At 46.0% G+C, this 16,917-nt stretch overlaps 2 protein-coding genes across 2 annotated transcripts; both read right to left on the bottom strand.

Moving 5' to 3' along the window:
• Positions 1–6,207: 6,207 nt before the first annotated feature.
• LOC123093188 (F-box protein At5g03100) lies at positions 6,208–8,453 on the bottom strand. Its single transcript, XM_044515098.1, has 4 exons — positions 7,541–8,453; positions 7,298–7,450; positions 6,869–7,067; positions 6,208–6,639 (listed from the first exon to the last, which is right to left on the bottom strand). Exons 1-4 carry the CDS (start codon positions 8,417–8,419, stop codon positions 6,584–6,586), a joined length of 1,287 nt encoding a protein of 428 aa, XP_044371033.1. The 5' UTR covers positions 8,420–8,453; the 3' UTR covers positions 6,208–6,583.
• A 3,534-nt stretch (positions 8,454–11,987) lies between these two features.
• Positions 11,988–14,239, bottom strand: LOC123134336 (putative F-box/LRR-repeat protein At3g58880). The gene is made up of 3 exons (XM_044553607.1): positions 12,996–14,239; positions 12,746–12,889; positions 11,988–12,606 (listed from the first exon to the last, which is right to left on the bottom strand). The coding sequence occupies exons 1-3, from the start codon at positions 14,025–14,027 to the stop codon at positions 12,241–12,243; spliced, it is 1,542 nt and encodes a 513-aa protein (XP_044409542.1). The 5' UTR covers positions 14,028–14,239; the 3' UTR covers positions 11,988–12,240.
• Between the last annotated feature and the right edge of the window lie 2,678 nt (positions 14,240–16,917).

Raw genomic sequence — 16,917 nt, 5'->3', positions numbered from 1 at the left:
TGCCCCACACCAGGCACACAACAACATGTCTTCAAGCATGGTCGCAACTAGGGGAGGGGGTACCTTTGTTTTGTCGGAGGGGCCGACACTGAGAGAGATGGGGTCCACTTGCATGTACCACACTAGGCATGCAACTGGATGTCTTCTAGATTGGTCGTAACTTAGGAGGGGCTTTGTTTTGTCCGAGGGGGCGGCGTTGAGAGACATGGGGCCCAGTTGCATGTCCCAATACTAGGCACGCAAGTACATGTCTTCTAACTTGGCCGCAACGGGGGAACCTTCGTTTTGTCGGAGGGGGCGACAGCGAGAGAAAGGTTGCCAGCTACATGTCCAACTAAACTCATGCAACCGCATGTCTTCTATCATGGTAGTAACTTGGTGTCTTCCAACTTAGTTGTAACTAGGGGCGACAATAAGAGAGAGGGCGACAACTAGTCATGCAATTGCAAGCGCTGTCCCCCGGACTATAACTACATGTCCTTTTACGGACAAAATTACTGTTCTGACCCTTAAGACAAACTAAATCCCGATTTGACCTCGTTCCGAAAAAAATTTCGTTTCTGACCTTTTCTGGTGACGCCAAGGTCCCTGGCGTCTGGGTTACGAAGCAGACGCCGGGGTCCCTGGCGTCTGGCCCCTGGCGTCTGCTTCGTAACCCAGACGCCAGGGACCAGGCGGGCATGCGGGCAGTGCGGGTCAGGGGCCAGACGCCAGGGACCCCGGCGTCTGCTTCGTAACCCAGACGCCAGGGACCTTGGCGTCACCAGAAAAGGTCAGAAACGAAATTTTTTTCGGAACGAGGTCAAATCGGGATTTAGTTTGCCTTAAGGGTCAGAACAGTAATTTTGTCCTCCTTTTACAAACATTTTTTTCACAAACTAGACTGTTTTGCTTGCTCGGAAGGGCGCAACTACCCCGTGAATCCTGTACCCTCACTGTGAGACCCCGTGAATCCTGTACCCTCACTATGTCTCACGCGAGCACCATAACACCGCCGTTTTCCACCATGCTCACAAACACAAATCAAGCACACGATCTCACAACACTAGCTTGTATTTTTTTTCTTGTTTTTTTAATTCATATGCATTTTTTCCTTTTTTTTCTTTTTGCATTTTTCCCAAGGATTTAAGAAAAAAATTGTTTTTTGTGTCTGATTCTGAGAGTGGAGCTCATTTTCTCAAAAAAAAAGACCATATTAAAGGAGGGAAGAGTTACTTGTTCAGATTCTCAGACACATTTTTAAATGCTTTTTTGTGAAGGGAGTGACTATAGACAGTGTGCTGCTGTTTCTATTTTTTTTCTTTTTTTTAAGTCTCTGGAATGTGGACCTACACTCAACATCTTTCTAGAGGGCATCCAACGACACTGTTTGAATTGAGAGAAGAGCATAGACACAGAGTGAAAACAGGAGAGGAAGGAAGGTTTTCGCGGCGGAAGTCGCCGGCGACGAGATGCTCGGTGATCCGGGTGCCCCTCCAAGATCGCCCCGACTACAACTCTACGGTGTTTCTTAGGGAGGGGCAGTTGCATGTTTGTCACTAGGCATGCAACAGTAAGTGTTGCCGCGACTACAACTCTATGTCGGTTTTTGCCGTGGGCAGGGGGCGGATGCAAATGCAACCATTTTTCATGTTTTAATATTTTTTTCTGTTTATCCTTTTCCTTTTCTAATTGTAAGATTCTTCCTACTTTTTGATTTTTAATTTATATTAAAGAATAAGTTTTTAATTTTTGTCGAAATATTGCCATCTGGTTGCACAATCGCCCTTGACTGTAACTTCATAACTCAACTGGTATTTAGTGATGTTTTTTCTTCTTTTACCTTTTGTTTTATATTGTTTTCTAAAATTTTGATACTGCAAACGTGCAACCTACTGTTGCGCATGCAACTACATATACTTCACACCGCGTGCAACCGCAAGTGATATAAGCACGCAACTAGAAGGCACGCGTGGGCGGGATGGTGCTCGGTAGGTGTCTTTTATTATTTTTATCTTCATTTTATTTATTTTTACCCATTACTTGTGCGCTCATCAAAATTATTATTTTTGTGAATATATTTTCTTGTGTTCAAATCCTTGTATTCTCCTCGAATGAAAAATGAAAATAATTTGCATGCCCATCTAAAAAAAAACTACAAGCACCGTACTGCATATACAAGGATTTTTCTGACAAAAACAAATGCAATGATTTGAACACAAAAAAAGCTGCCTCACTCGTTGAGGACTTGAGGTTATCGTTTTTTATTCATAATTGTTAAGTTTGTGGTGCATAGCAAAACACACATATATGTGTGGTCGTACAGCCCAAGCACAAGGAAGAGGGGAAAATCTGGCAACAAAGCAACGTTCACAGTGGAAAAGGTGACAAAAGCCCACTAAAAATACAAAGGCAGCCCATAACGCCAAAAACATACAAACAATTACAGAAATAAAACAAGCCTGCATGCTGATGTCATCAATCGACTTAGACTTCGCGAAGTCTAAGTCGACTGAGACCTAGACAGATCCTATTTCTAACAACGGATTTGATACTACAGAATTTGTTAGCAGATCATATGGATTCACGGGCCGCATTTGATTGCCCGCATATAGGCTAACCAGACCCGTCCAAGAAGAATTCAACATGTTTGGTTGTCTGCATTTCTGTTGGGCCTGCATCGTACGATGTTTAAAGCGTTTCTTGGCCTGGCTCGCTAACTACGCTTGAATCGACAGTTTCTCGTAAATCAGGCCCGAGCGACGCACAACGAGTGCACATGGATGGGCCTCTTGCACGAGAGGAGATGGGAGGGATGCTAGCTCTGTAAGTGCTTCTTCTTCCTCCTCCACTAACCTCATGCCTAATCTCTTTTCTTCCTTCTCCTCTCTAATATACGTACACAACGGTGTTTCGATTTGAGGTAATCTTTATACAAAAAAGATGCGCATCGATGTTACGGTTGCATTTAGGCGATCAGTTTGTAGCTTTGTCAGCCGTAAATGCTTAATTTTGTGTTCATGTTCGAAGTTGTTTTGGACGAATTTTGTCAAATCCGTCGCCTACGATCAACCGTTTGGAATATCCTTTGACCGGCAGCTTCATCATGCAGTTCCACTCGATATTCCTCTTGCAAGTTTTCTGTTTCGATGATCCTACTGCATTGGCACCGCAATTACGCGCACACTGTATTTCTTCTCCTCTTTCTTAGAGCCCTCTCTCTTTCGACGCCGGCACCGTTCCTCTTGGCCTCCTTGCCCGCATCCTACTATACTGGAGTCGTCTCTGGCATTGGTCATCTTCGTCTCCTCTCTCTCGTCCTACTGCACTGACGCTTCCATGGCGCAAGCACTGAATTTCTGCTTCGGCTGCACACTCTGCAAATACCTCAAGCATTGTTGAGGAAATCATTAACTGGTAGCTGCTCGGTTGGCTGGTGAGTAGGGGATTAATCGGCTAATCGGCAAGTTAATCGATCATTTAATCAATTAATCGGACGATTTATCGGTTTATAGGCTACTCGGTGACCCTACGAGTGGGGATTAATCGACAAGTTAACTGGTTAATCGGATGAATTCTTGAACAGAGACCTCAAGAATTCTCTCAAAGAAGTCTGATTCATCAAAAAAATGTGTCATCACATAATTAACTTGTGGCAGTGGTCATGTGTACTTCTGATGCACGCCGTCATGGGAGAAGTCAAATGGAGGCCACGACTTGGGTCGTATCTCAGATTCAACAACATGATCCACCATGAATGATGGGCACGGCAATGGGTCACTTATAGCATGAACATATTGGGTTCAACCCCTACCTGACTATTCCCTTCGTTCGGAATTACTTGTCTCAGAAATGAATGTATCTAAAACTAAAATATGTCTAGATACATCTATTTTCGCGACAAGTAATTCCGAACGGAGGGAGTATTTAGCAAGGAGTTGAATCTTTCAAAACTCTAAGTGGTTCTTCCATATACTCCTTTCGTTCCTAAATATTTGTTTTTTTAGAGATTTCAAATGTACTACCACATACCGATGTGTATAGACATATTTTAAAGTGTAGATTCACTCATTTTGCTTCGTGTATAGTCACTTGTTGCAATCTCTAGAAAGACAAATATTTAGGAACGGAGGGAGTAGTAACTACTTGTGTACCTAAAAAAGTTTTGTTTGCTAATGTGTAGGACAAGCTATCACACATGCAGTTTAATTCGAATTACTTTCAGGAAATCAACATAAAGTCATTTAAATGTGTTATCGGCAAAAAGCCATTTAAATGTGCGAAAGTAGTTAGAAATCTAGAAAATCCATAAAACTTGGGAATTGTCCATCAAATATGGTCTACTTTCTCGGAAAATTGGAGTGGTGTTGCACCCTTGTTTTGTACCTTCTTCACAAAAAATACCCATTTTTGATACTTAGAAAATGGAAGATGATTTTTTGTACAAAAAGGTTGGAAACTCTACATGGAAACATTGTTTCTAAAGTCCAGGTGCATATATGCACCAAATTTTGGCACATTTCATAAACCAAGCAATGGATATGGCCATCGCCTTGGTCGTTTGGGTTGAAAGCCATAAATACAATGTTCATCAACGATAGTCCATTTTTTGAAGATTTTTTTTAAAATTTGTCATATTGAATGTTTGGCATTTTCCCTCCCAATTAGTATACATAAAAGGACTCCATACGAAAGGATTACATTTTTTTGAACTTCTATTCTTTTTCTTTCATTTCTTTTGCAAAACTGGGTCAAAAATAGCCGACATGGCTATTCATAGCAAGGGGCTGAATCTCTAAAAAATCTAAGTGGTTCTTCTGTTTAATGACTACCGTTGTACCTAAAATATTTTTGCTATTTTTTTAGGACAGAGCTATCACACACTTCCAGTTCGAATTTGAATTACTTACGGGAAATCAACATAAAGTCATTTAATGTGCCAAAGTAGCTAGAAATCTTCAAAATCCACAAAACTTAGCAATTGTTCATAAAATAGTGTCTGCTTACTGTGAAAAATGGAGTGGTGTCATTTTGCACCCTATTTTTTATACTTGTTTCACAAAAAAATACCCATTTTTTACACTTAGAAAATAAAAATAATTTTTTTTTGCAAAAAAGTTGGAAACTCTATTTGGCAACACCGTTTGTAATGACAATATGCACCTACGTGTCTAATTTGGGCATATTATAATAAACTATGCAATGAATATGACATCACCTTGGTCATTTGCCTTCAAAGTCATGAATATTCAAACACGATAGCCCTTTTTTGAAGGATTTTTTTTCAAAATAGTCATATTGAAAGTTTGGCATTTTTTGTCACATCTAGTACACATAAAAGGACTCCATGCGAAAGGATCACATTTTTTAAACTTGTATTCTTCTCTTTATTTTATTTTCCGAAACATGGTCAAAATGACTGACATGGCTATACATGGTAAGGGATTGAATCTCTCAAAACTCGAAGTGGTTCTTCCATATAATGACTACTACCTCCGCTTCGGTGAATAAGTCATTCGTGTAGTTCTAGGTTGATGATTTAACTATCTAAATATGTATTATATGTGACAAAAGTTATATATTTAGAAACTACATCCTTATAGGAATCTAGTGATATACTTTTCATGACATATAACACATATTTAATTCCTCAAATCGATGACCTAGAACTACGCGACTTATTCACCTAGACGGAGGTAGTACTTATGTACCTAAAAATATTTGTTTGCTAATTTCTAGGACAGAGTTATCACACACTTGCAATTTAAATTTGAATTACTTTCAAGAATCGACATAAAGTCATTTGAATGTGCGAAGTAGCTAGAAATCTAGAAACCCCATAAAAATGAGACTTTTTCAAAAAATATTGTCTACTTTTCGTGAAAAATGGAGTGGTGCCATTTTGCACCATGTTTTTGTACCTGCTTAAAAAATATCCATTGTTTATACTTAGAAAATAGGAAAAACAATTGAACAAAAAGTTGGAAAATCTACTTGGCAACATTGTCTGTAATGGCGAGGTGCACATAAGTGCCAAGTTTAGGCACATTCTCATAAACTATGCAATAAATATGGCCACCGCCTTCATCATTTAAGACCATATTTTGGCATGGCAAAAAAATGTAATTAATATGGTTTAAAATGAAAAAATTCTCAACATGAAAATTATTCGTCTCTTCGAAATGAAAAACTTTGATTTTTGGATCATCTTTATCCGAGGCCATACAGAATCTCAACAGCCAAAACAATGCAGCCCGGTGAATACCCCCTTCTGTCGAGTGTAGCACTCGGGAAAGACGCCCTTTTGCCGAGTGTAGCGCTCGGGAAAGCACCTTTTTGCCGAGTATTTTTTCGGCGACACTCGGCAAAGACATGTTTGCTGAGTCCCTGATGAAATGCACTCGGCAAAGACGGTGACACTTGCCAAACTTGAATTTTCCAGTGGTTTGGTGCATAGGGGTACAGTGGTTTCTAAGGCAGCGCAGTTCAGCCCTTGTTCAAAGGGATAGAACCTCATAGCAGACTACGTTCTATCCTACACCGCTTGGATCCTCGCGAAGTGTCGATTCCTGCTTCAGTTTGGCTATCTCAGCCTGCATGCATCCTACCGTCTTCTTGACCCCCTCTTGCGTTTTCCCCCTTCCATAGCGGCATCCACTGCTGTAAATGGATTGTTGTAGCGAACAAATGATCAGAAGAACACACGACAGATAACTGATTAAGCAGTTTGCAATACATAATTAACAAGACAGTACAACGTATTGATGTATACAAACAGTTGGTAAACGTACAAACTCTCTTCATATATTGTTCAATGTGCTTGCTTTTATGTAGAATTCATTTACTTATAGAAAACCACGCAAAGAAACTTGGTATGTATAGAGCTTACCTTCAAAGTTCAGAGCGTACTTAACTTTACACCGAGGTATGCCCCAATCACTGAAAAACTTCAAAATTTCGTGCTTCTTTGTGTCAGAATATGAGCAGTGCCCTCCGATCTTCACTGTCTTCAGGTTTTCAAGTGTAGGAAACAACTCTTTTAATATGATACAACTTCCTTTTGTTTTCTCCTGGAGTGTATCGCTGCTCTAGAGAAGAAGAAAAGATAAGGGTTAAAACCTTATATGCACCAGCAAAGTAGAAAAAACAACCTAGGAGCATCTTGTGCATGTACCACGTTCGTCTAGCGTTTTTTTTCTTTCTTTCAGAAAAAGTGCATATGAGAATCGACATACAACTTGGGAACTTCCACGGTAAACGCAATAACACAAAGTAATAATTCATCTCAAACACATCAACATATATAGTTAGTGCGTACCTTGAAATCAAGTTGCAAAGTCTCTAGTGCGGGTGTGTGCCGCAGAAGGCATGCAAGCGCAGTTACATCGTCATATAGACACCACTCGTTCAGTATCAAAGTCTTTAACTCGGTGAATGTAGGGCACCATCTCAAGTCACCTTGTAGGATTGCCTGGATATATAGAGTGCACATGTAAGGCTAAGAAAAAGTTGTGATTGGCATATTGCCTGGATAAACACTACTAGGTCGCATTTGACAAACCTTTCCATCAGGAGTGGAAGCCGCAAGCTCCAAGCTCGTGGCCTCTGACAAGCCATGCAGAAGCAAGGAAGCGCCACCATTGGTGGGGTAAATCTGGGTGCTGCCCGTGAACCGGATGCTCGCCGTCGTCAACAAAGGCATGCTGTCGAGGGACGGAGGTGTCTGCTCCCCGTCACAGCTATCGGATATCTGCAGATGACGGAGGTTCGGCGCGGAGATCCTCATCGTGGCGGCCCGGCCGGCCGTGTTCCGGCCGATCGGGATGTCGCAGCGGATGATGGTGAGGCGCTCCAGCGAGGGCGACACGATGGCGTCGCCGCTGAGGCGGCATCCGCTGAGGCTGAGGCGCAGGAGCGCCGGGCAGGGGGAGAAGTCGAGGAGGCCGTCGGCGAGCTCGACGAACTCGAGGTGCATGGTCGTGAGCTGGCTGGACGTGAAGGCGAAAGGGGGGCGCGGACGCCACGGCAGGAAGCCCTCTTCGTCGAAGCGTGCCGTGAGCGAGGTGGCGCGGCACGTGGACAAGGCGTGCCTGATCCACAGGTCGACGTCCGGGTGGGGGTCGGTCTCGGAGACGTCCTCGTCGTCGTCGTCGTCGTCGTCAAAGAAGAAGTTGGTGGACGGCTGGGGGCCTTTCACGAGGTCGTCGATCTCGAAGGTGTGCAGCGGCGAGGCGTCGTTCCGGTGGCGCAGCAGGCTGTTGACGAAGAGGCGAAAGCCGTCTCCCCTGCCGCGGACGCGGACGGCGGGGGTGGATTTCCAGAGGTGGCGCCAGCGGGGGGCGAGCACCGACGTCTGCACGGCGTCGCGCGATGGCAGGAAGGAGAGCACGTGCTGGAGGACATCGTCCGGCAGCGAGCCGGTGAGGTCGCGGCCCCTCATGCTTTGCAGATGGATGCAGGCTTCTAGGCAAGTCTGCTGGCTAAGGCTTGGAGCCATGGAGGAGGGAGGCTGCTATATATGTGTAGTACGTACTCGAGGTGATCTGTGATGGCAAGGAGAACGATCCGAAATCGGAACGGTCTAGAGCGATGTATTCGGTATGATTGCGAGGACATTACGGAACGTTCCTTGCTTTCTTTTTCGGAAAGGAAATGCTCGAGTCAGCCGGCTGATCTTTCTCCGCGCGTCCACCGCCTTCGTAGTCGTCCGTCGGATCTGGTTTTGATCAGATGCCTCAGAAACAAACGCTACCCATATTTCAGATTTTCAATTTGGCCACCGTTGCAATTCCTTTGACCGCAACAAGGGGCCTGCTGCAGATCGACACTGTTAAAGCTCAGTTAACTTGTGTTAATTATGGGGGAATCTCCCCTTGTACCAACCGCAGCCAGTTTGCGTTGGCAACTGTCGCGTCGGTTCCTGACAACTCTTCCGAACGGATGCCTCTTCGATGCATCCCTTCTGCCTGTATAAATACCTACAATCATCTAATGAAAGGACACAGGATTCACTTTTACATCTGGGCCGAGGCTCTCTCAATTGTTCTCTCGTTTCCCCTTTTAACAGACACAAGGCCAGCCGAGCCGCCCCAGCCTCCATCCCCACAATCAGCCTGAATGGCTCACCTGCGTCGTCCTCACTTCGTAGCCGCCACGCCTTCGCAGGATCTAGCCAGGCACGGCCACCTGCAGGGCGCACCATACTGAATTTGGTGCAAAAAATGTAAATCTTCAAAACCTCCCAAGTTTGTGACCCCTTCCTCTGTACACTCTGGTATCATACATGGTAGTACGCCAATTAGGTGAATCCTTGTTCAAAATCAAAACTATTTCCAAATCCATTCTGCATAAACAGCAAATGTGCGCCCTGCAGCAACATCCATTCAAGAAAAATGCAGCATCGGCACTTGACCATTGACCAAAGTCGGCAAACTACGGCAGAAAAAACACCAAAAATTTCATACAAACCGAAGAACAAAAAACTGCTGTTCGGTCTCAGCAACATGCAGAATATTGTGTATTTCCATGGTTGAATGGACAGGTCCATGGGTTCAAACTCAATAACTTTTTTCACTTTCGCATCGCCAGCATTTGCAGAGTCGCAACAGAGAGTTCGCGTAAGTAGTTTGCCAACAGAAATTATCTCCACTACCATCTCAGCTACATGATGCAACAGACAATGAAGTAACAAAGAACAAAAGGGAAACAAGTGAAGAAGAACAACCGAGTACCGACGAATGAAGAATGAATCCTAAGATGCTAAAGTAGTAAGTGAGAATGAAGACAGAAAATGAAGACTAGTAGTGAAGTGAAAGACGTAGAGAGACGGAAACTCTGAAGAAGAAAAAAATTTGAGAAACTGAATAAAGATTGAAGAAAGGGACATGCTAAAAACTGGGAAGGGAAACTAAAGATGACAGACACTCAAGAAATAAATAAGAAATTCTGCTTGACATGGTCCTAGAAAACTAACTGCTCAAATGTAGCTCTGATAATATACTATTTATATGACTGAGAACTCCTTCACATGGTCCTAGAAAACAAACTGCTCACTGTAGCTCTAAAAAAATCTATTTAAATAACTAGATAACTTCAAGTCAGCCTTCCAGCTTAATTAAGAATTTAAGACAGATTGAACCGAGGGAATGTAGAACTATTGTTCAAAGAACTATTGTCATACAGAGAAAGAAATTTAATCCAATTGTTATATACTTAGCTGGTTGAATATGGTATAAATATATGAATATGAAATAATTATTTGGTTAGCACTTGCGGTCTAGTTGTTATCATTTCACTTAAACATAGAGATAAATAAGACGATAAATAGAGATGGAGAAAAACAAGGCTAACAAATGACAGAAGAAATATATGTAGCCACGGATATTGAGAAAGATAAGTGAGTGGGATAGAGAAACTGAGACTATTGCCTAATGCCAATGTACAGATAACTTACAAAGAGACAAACACATAGTCGCTTACTCGGACCTTAAAAAACGTAAAGATGGAGGAAACAATAGGGAGAGTAAGGAACTATCTTCTGAAGAAATTATACTAAGCAAAAAAAAAAGAGGAAAGAAAAGGACCAATGGTGAATGACAAGGCATTTGAGATCCATGTGCCAGTAGACTAGGTTTCGATATCTTATGGGTTTTAACTCTAGCCTACCCCAACTTGTTTGGGACTGAAAGGCTTTGTTGTTCTTGTTGATGAATGACAATGTTGTTGAGTAGATGATAACTGAGAAATGGTGAAGGACAAGGCAAACTGAACTATAAATGATAACAAGGAAATGATGAATAATATGGCAATTAAGACTGGACAACAGAGAAAGAAAGACCAAGGATAATGACATGGGAAAGGTAGAAATCAAGCATCTTATACAAAGCAACATCTTGCTAGGTTTTAGAAGGTACGCATGGGCGAGTATCAAGGTTCATGATGTTTGCGATCCATCCATAACTGGTCGACACAAAACTTGAGTAAACATCTTCTAGGCAAAAACATCAGACGCGAGAAAGAAATCATCATGAAAAAAGATAAATGAATTTCTGCATTACAAAACACCATAAAAAGATTGCAAAATACTAAAAAAAATATATACTGAATATAGAACTCTTAGGTACTGGATACGCAAGAGAATCACATAGCTAGCATACAAATACTGATGTTTAAAACACAACTAGTACAGTGACCCCTGGACAGAGAGGACAGTTGCTACTTTCCCTCTAGTAGTTGAATCAACATCTAATGTGGGAAACATATCAACACTTAATCTGTCAGACACTCTAACATAATACTGTGTCCTAAGCAATAGTTCTGATCATAAAGAAAAACATTTGTATTACCAATTTATATCGTCTGTTTTGCACTAATTAGCAGAAAATGACTCTGGTGGCTTGTAAAACAACCAGGATATCATATACCATAAGGGACTATGGCAGAAAAAACAATTGGATTCTAACATTTTCAGATAATGCCTGAGCATAAAGTGCTACAGAGAAAATTGTTAAGTTTTGCATACCAATTTACTGAAATGACAGAATGATTAGATAAAATGAACCAAGCAATGAACCATGAGTTGCTCACTTCTGTTTACCACCCCATACTATCCTCTGAAAGTTATTCTTCATAAGGATCTCACTGCAGAAGAAAAGAAACTCTACTACCAAACTAGCTCTGAACATAGTTTGGCCACCTGGCCTTAGCCATGCCCACGTTGTTCAAGTTACCATTACCTTAACACGTTGCAAAAGTAACCAAATTAGCTTGAAAATAAGGATTCAAATAGCACAACTGAAGAACCAGATAGGGCATAAATAGCTGCAATAATAATTGACTTGGCACATCTATGCAAATCAATCAGAACCAAAAATGGCACACTCTGAGAGACCAAAGAGTAAATTGTCAAGACAGTAAGCAAAAGATGAATTAGCTCGGATATCACTAATTCTCCCCCGCATCAAGCCTCATACGTATGGCAGCAATTGTGCAATGTAACACCATACTCGGGAGCTCAAATCTAGCTAATGAAATCACAATTAACATGAGTACAATAGGTGCTCTGCAATTACCACATAATGATAGTCATTTGCATCATTGAAGATAGTAGCACTAACTTCAACACTTAAGCTAATCATGTTTGTAGAAACAAGAGTCAGGCGGATCATCGAAAAGCTGAAAACAGTGCATGTCCATGATATGACCACAGAACACAACAATTTCCAGAGCTAGTGACCATGAAATAAACATGCATCTTTGACTTCAGTCGTTCGCGAAAGGGTCGCAAAGAGAAAAGTCGGATGCTTTCTTGAAGTTCCAAATGCTACCTCCTTGGGGATTAATCGTGATTGTGGAGTCTGAACTGGCCCGTTTCATGGATCCCAGAGGCTTCACTTTGGAAAGCATATCCTCCATCGAAGTGAAACTTCCATTTGCCATCACTATCAACGCCTCCTCCAGCACCAACGCACTCTTAAAGAAAAACTTGAGGAAAGCAAGCTCACTTCGATCCCCTCGGAAATCATGGAAAACCAGCAGCTTGATGCATGAGCGGATGCATTTTATGGTACCAGACTCATTCCAGAACTCAAGGTTGTGCTTGCCAGAGGGTTGACCAGTTTCTCCAGACTGTAAAATTAATTAAATTAGTGCACATGAAATTCATCAGCTGCTAATGGATCATACAGCAACAGCAGCAATTGACAATAATACACATATAGTACAAGATGGTGCAAATGAACGCGCCAAAAGAAGCACCAGGCTTCACCATGATGTGGAGCGTCTCAACATTCGGAAAGCATCTGAGGACAGTCGGGATCATCTTGGCATAACTGCGGACTCCACAACGCACCTCCAAAGCCAGGATCCTCACACTTGGTACCATGGTGCTTGGGCTCGTCTTTGTCCCAGCCTGCAATTGAAATCTCAATGCACTCAATCAAGAGAAGAAAGATCACACATATGCATTCATCATTTAGGTATGATGTACAGTAGAACAAATGGAAAAGACGAGGCACCTTGATGACAGTGTTGCCGAACTCTAGGACATGATTTTCTGAATCCAAGTATCCAAGCGAGTGCAACTTGGGGGCATGGCCGATCTTCACCTTGGTACAGACACCGTCTTTGGTCCAACCTCCTGATAGGATGAGTCGCTCCAGGCATGGGGCGTCCACCACAGCGATTTCCTCAAAGAAGGACAGGATGATCTTCACGCACCGGATGCTTTGGCTGACAAGGCGAAGGCCAAGCTTGAAAATATTGCTTTCCACACAGAGCGTCTCAAGCACGGGGCTCCTGTCGAGGATGAAGTCCAAATCCTTGCTCTCCATGAGGACGGTGCAGAGCCCAAGCTCACGGAGGTTAGGGAAAAAGGTGACGCGCTTGACGCCGGTCGTGTCGGGGAACTTCCAGAGGCCGAGGTAGAGACAGGTGAGGGTGGTCATGCCTAAGAACGTGGAGGGGAGAAAGAACGTGGAGCGGAGAAGGCAGCCGAGCGGCATTGGGCGGTTGATGAGGATGAGTTCCTCGATGCCCTTGTCGGCGAGGATCTGGAGCCAGCGCCTGAGCAGGCCATCGAACTCTTCCATGTAGCTGCTGGTGAGGTGGACGCAGCGAAAGGGACCCGGGTGCGCGGCGAGGATGCGGGAGACGGCGGAGGTGATGCGCCGCGCGTCGGCGCGCGCGACCGCGGTGCCTGCGTCTGCGGGGAGGATGTGAGAGTCGACGAGGACGAGCGGGGTGGAGCGCCAGACCCCACGCCAGCGCCGGGAGAGCGCGGCCGTGCGCGCGGCTTCCTTGACTGGGAGGCGGGAGACGATGTTGCCGAGGAGCACGTCGGGGAGGCGGCTGATGCAGTCGACGAAGTCGTGGGGGAGGTGAGCGAAGAGGCGGCCGTCGACGGAGACGGGCGGGTCTGGGAGGACGTTGCGGGTCCGGGAGAGCATGCGGGAGAAGAGGCCCTCCATCTCGTCCGGGTCATGGCGGTCGCGGCGGGACTTCGCCGCGGCCGCGGGATCCATGGGAACGGGCGGCACCCGGGTGCCCATGGCCGTCGCCGGAAGCGCCGCGGTGGGGACGAGGGTTTGGAGCGGGGCGTGCTGTCTGTGGAGTGGAGCGGAGCAGGAGCGGCGGAAGAAAAGGGGGAATTATATTTTTGAGAGAAAGAAAAAGGGAATCGCTTGTGGTCGGTGCGCCGGCCCAAACTTCGGCCGGTCTGGTCCATCACGCAGCGCTGCATTATCCACTCGCATGGCTCCTTCTCCAATCGTTTTCTTCGGCAAACTCTTCCGAGCAGGCTCCCATGGCGCCGCCGTGAGCTACTCCAACGCCGCCGCCATCTCGTTGGTCGTGACCGCCATCTCCCAAGCTGCTTCGTCCACCTCCCACCATTGGCCGCGACCGCAAGCTGCTTCATCCACCTCCCGTTATTGGTCGCGTTCGACAGAAGACGCTGCTACAACCATCGAAATCAAAAGCTGGAACCAGCTATTGCAAAAGCTACTACCGGCAAAGAAAATGCTGGAACCAGCAAATCAAAACATGGGGTTGGGAGATGAAATTGCTACAACCGACAAATAGAAAGCTGGAGCCGACAAATTAAAAAGCTGCAACCGGCTAAATCGAAAACAAAGCTATACTAGGGAGCACGACGGTCTTGCAAAAAAAATGGTGTTGCATCCACAGCAGTTGCTGGCAACGGCCGTCGCGGCCAACGAGGTCTTGAATTTGTTACAACTGGCAAGCGCAAAAGCTATCATCGGCGATTTTTTTTGCTTCGACGGACATGGACGGAGATCCTGAATTTTGTTACAACCGGCAACCAGAAACGATACCACAGGGTGAGTTTCTTAGCTACATCCATTCATGGATTAGCTGCAAGCCGCGACGGGCGGCAACGGCGTTTTGCTGCAACCGCGTTTCGGTCTTGCTACCACTGGCGATGATTTTTGCTACATCCATCCATTTTGGTTGGAACCATGAACTGACAGAAAATCTGGACCCCGTGAACACACAAGCTCCCCGGCGGTGACCACGACCAGGGCAGGGGGTGTTGCAGCTGCAGCCGGAATCTCGACTAGCAGATGCTGGAAGCGGCGACGGCCCGGTGCTACGAGCCAAATCGGTGAATGATGCATGTGTCGATGACCGGCAACGATGGAGTTGCGTGGCCTCATCATCCAGCTGCGGCCAAGGACGGAGGTGGCTAGCTGCAGGGGGACGGGTGCGGCGAAGGCACAACCTGATGCGCCGGAGGGCGACGGGTGGCCCGCGGTGCGGGAGATTACTCCCAGAGCGGGGGATTTTTTCCAGAGGGGATCTCGCGGGCTCGTGGTGTTGGGAGAACGAAGACAACGCGCGGGACGGGGCCAGCTAGCTAAATCGAGCGGCCAGGAACGTGCGAATCGGGCGGCTGGCATACGACCGGCCCAACCGTTCGCCCGGCGCGCCGGCGCCTATCACTGCCCAATGAAAAATGGGGTCACGGGTTCAAGTCCCAAACCCGCCTCGTACGCCCCAAATCCGCCTCATTATCATATTACAAGACACTCAGATGGCGAGGGATTGCTATAACTATTTCCTAAAGTAGTGACGTGGCGTCGGCTCGAGCGGTCACGCGCGGCCAGGTGGTTTTTGTCGGTTTTCGGACGCGCCGCTTCTCCCGTACACCTGGCCGGTTGTGCCGAGGCGCGTCTCGCGTACCCCCGATGGGCCCATCATGTCAATGACTGCATGGGTACATCTGTTAGTGAGCGTAGACAAAGTAATGGGCGGTGGGTAGTTTCGAATTTCGTGCCACTTCCTTCGTCCCCCCCCATCCACCACCCGTCACCGCTCCATTCCCCTCTCCCCTCCCCTCCCCTCTTGATTTGCCGGTCATTGCCGGGTTCGCCGCTGGATCTCACCGTCAGCGCCGTTGAAAGGTGCGCAAGAGGTGGAGGCGCAGCAGGGGGAGGCACCCGCTGCTCGTCGTCGGCTGAGGTACGCTCGCTGCTCAACCGCTCGCTCCTTCTCCTTGTGTGCCATACCGATCTCGCCGTGTGCCGTACAGATGGAGGCCACGGCCGTAATGCTCTTGTCGTGCCCCGTAGTGCTCCCGCCGCGCTCGTTGTGGGAGAGGCCACGCCCGTAGCACTCTCGCCGCGCCCATAGCGGGGGAAGTGGTGCTCATACTGCTCCCGCCACGCTCCTAGCAGCAGAGGCCGCGACCGCAGCGCTCTCGTCGCGTCTGTAGCGAGGTAGGCCACGCGCTCTAGACTTGCTCTCTGTGCTGGGCCGCGCGTCGTTGTGTTGTCGCCGCGCCCGTAGCTGCAGAGGCCGCGACCGCTGCGCTCTCGCCCCGTCTGTAGTCGGGGAGGCCGCGCCCGCTAGACTCTCTCCGCAGTGCCTGTAGCAGGGGAGGCCTAGCCGACAGCAGATCCAGTGTTCGTGTCCCTTTTGCACAAGTGAATCGAAACCCTAGGCACCGTTGCATTTTAGGTGGTACTTTAGTTGGTAGATATCTCACCATGCAATTGAATCTGTTCGATTTTTCATTTTTTTCATGCCCAGTTGCACAACAATTTGTTTGCAGTTGGCAATTGCACTATAGTAGTTGCACAGGGAATGTTTTCATTACTCAGTTGCACAACGAGTATCTTGTAGTTGGCAGTTGCATAACGAGTTTGTGCTTAAACTTGACATTTGTCCAGATACCCAATTGGCAGTTCCAGTTGCATCAGTTGCACACATCAGCTGCATCAGTTGCACACATCAGCTGCATCAGTTTGCAGTTGGTAACCGCACTAGTAGCCACTCCAACTATGTTCTGCAGGTTATAGTTACAATAGTTGCACATATTCGGGTATCTATGTTCTGCAGGTTTTATACTTGGCATTGGACCAGTTCCCAGCTAGCAGATCTAGATTCAATAGTCACACACAACTGGGATATGTGTTC

Source organism: Triticum aestivum, chromosome 1B (genome assembly GCF_018294505.1).
Source record: "Triticum aestivum cultivar Chinese Spring chromosome 1B, IWGSC CS RefSeq v2.1, whole genome shotgun sequence".
NCBI classification, from domain to species: domain Eukaryota; kingdom Viridiplantae; phylum Streptophyta; class Magnoliopsida; order Poales; family Poaceae; genus Triticum; species Triticum aestivum.
The sequence above is the reverse complement of the archived record's forward strand: the minus strand, read 5'-3'. Positions and strand labels throughout refer to the sequence as shown.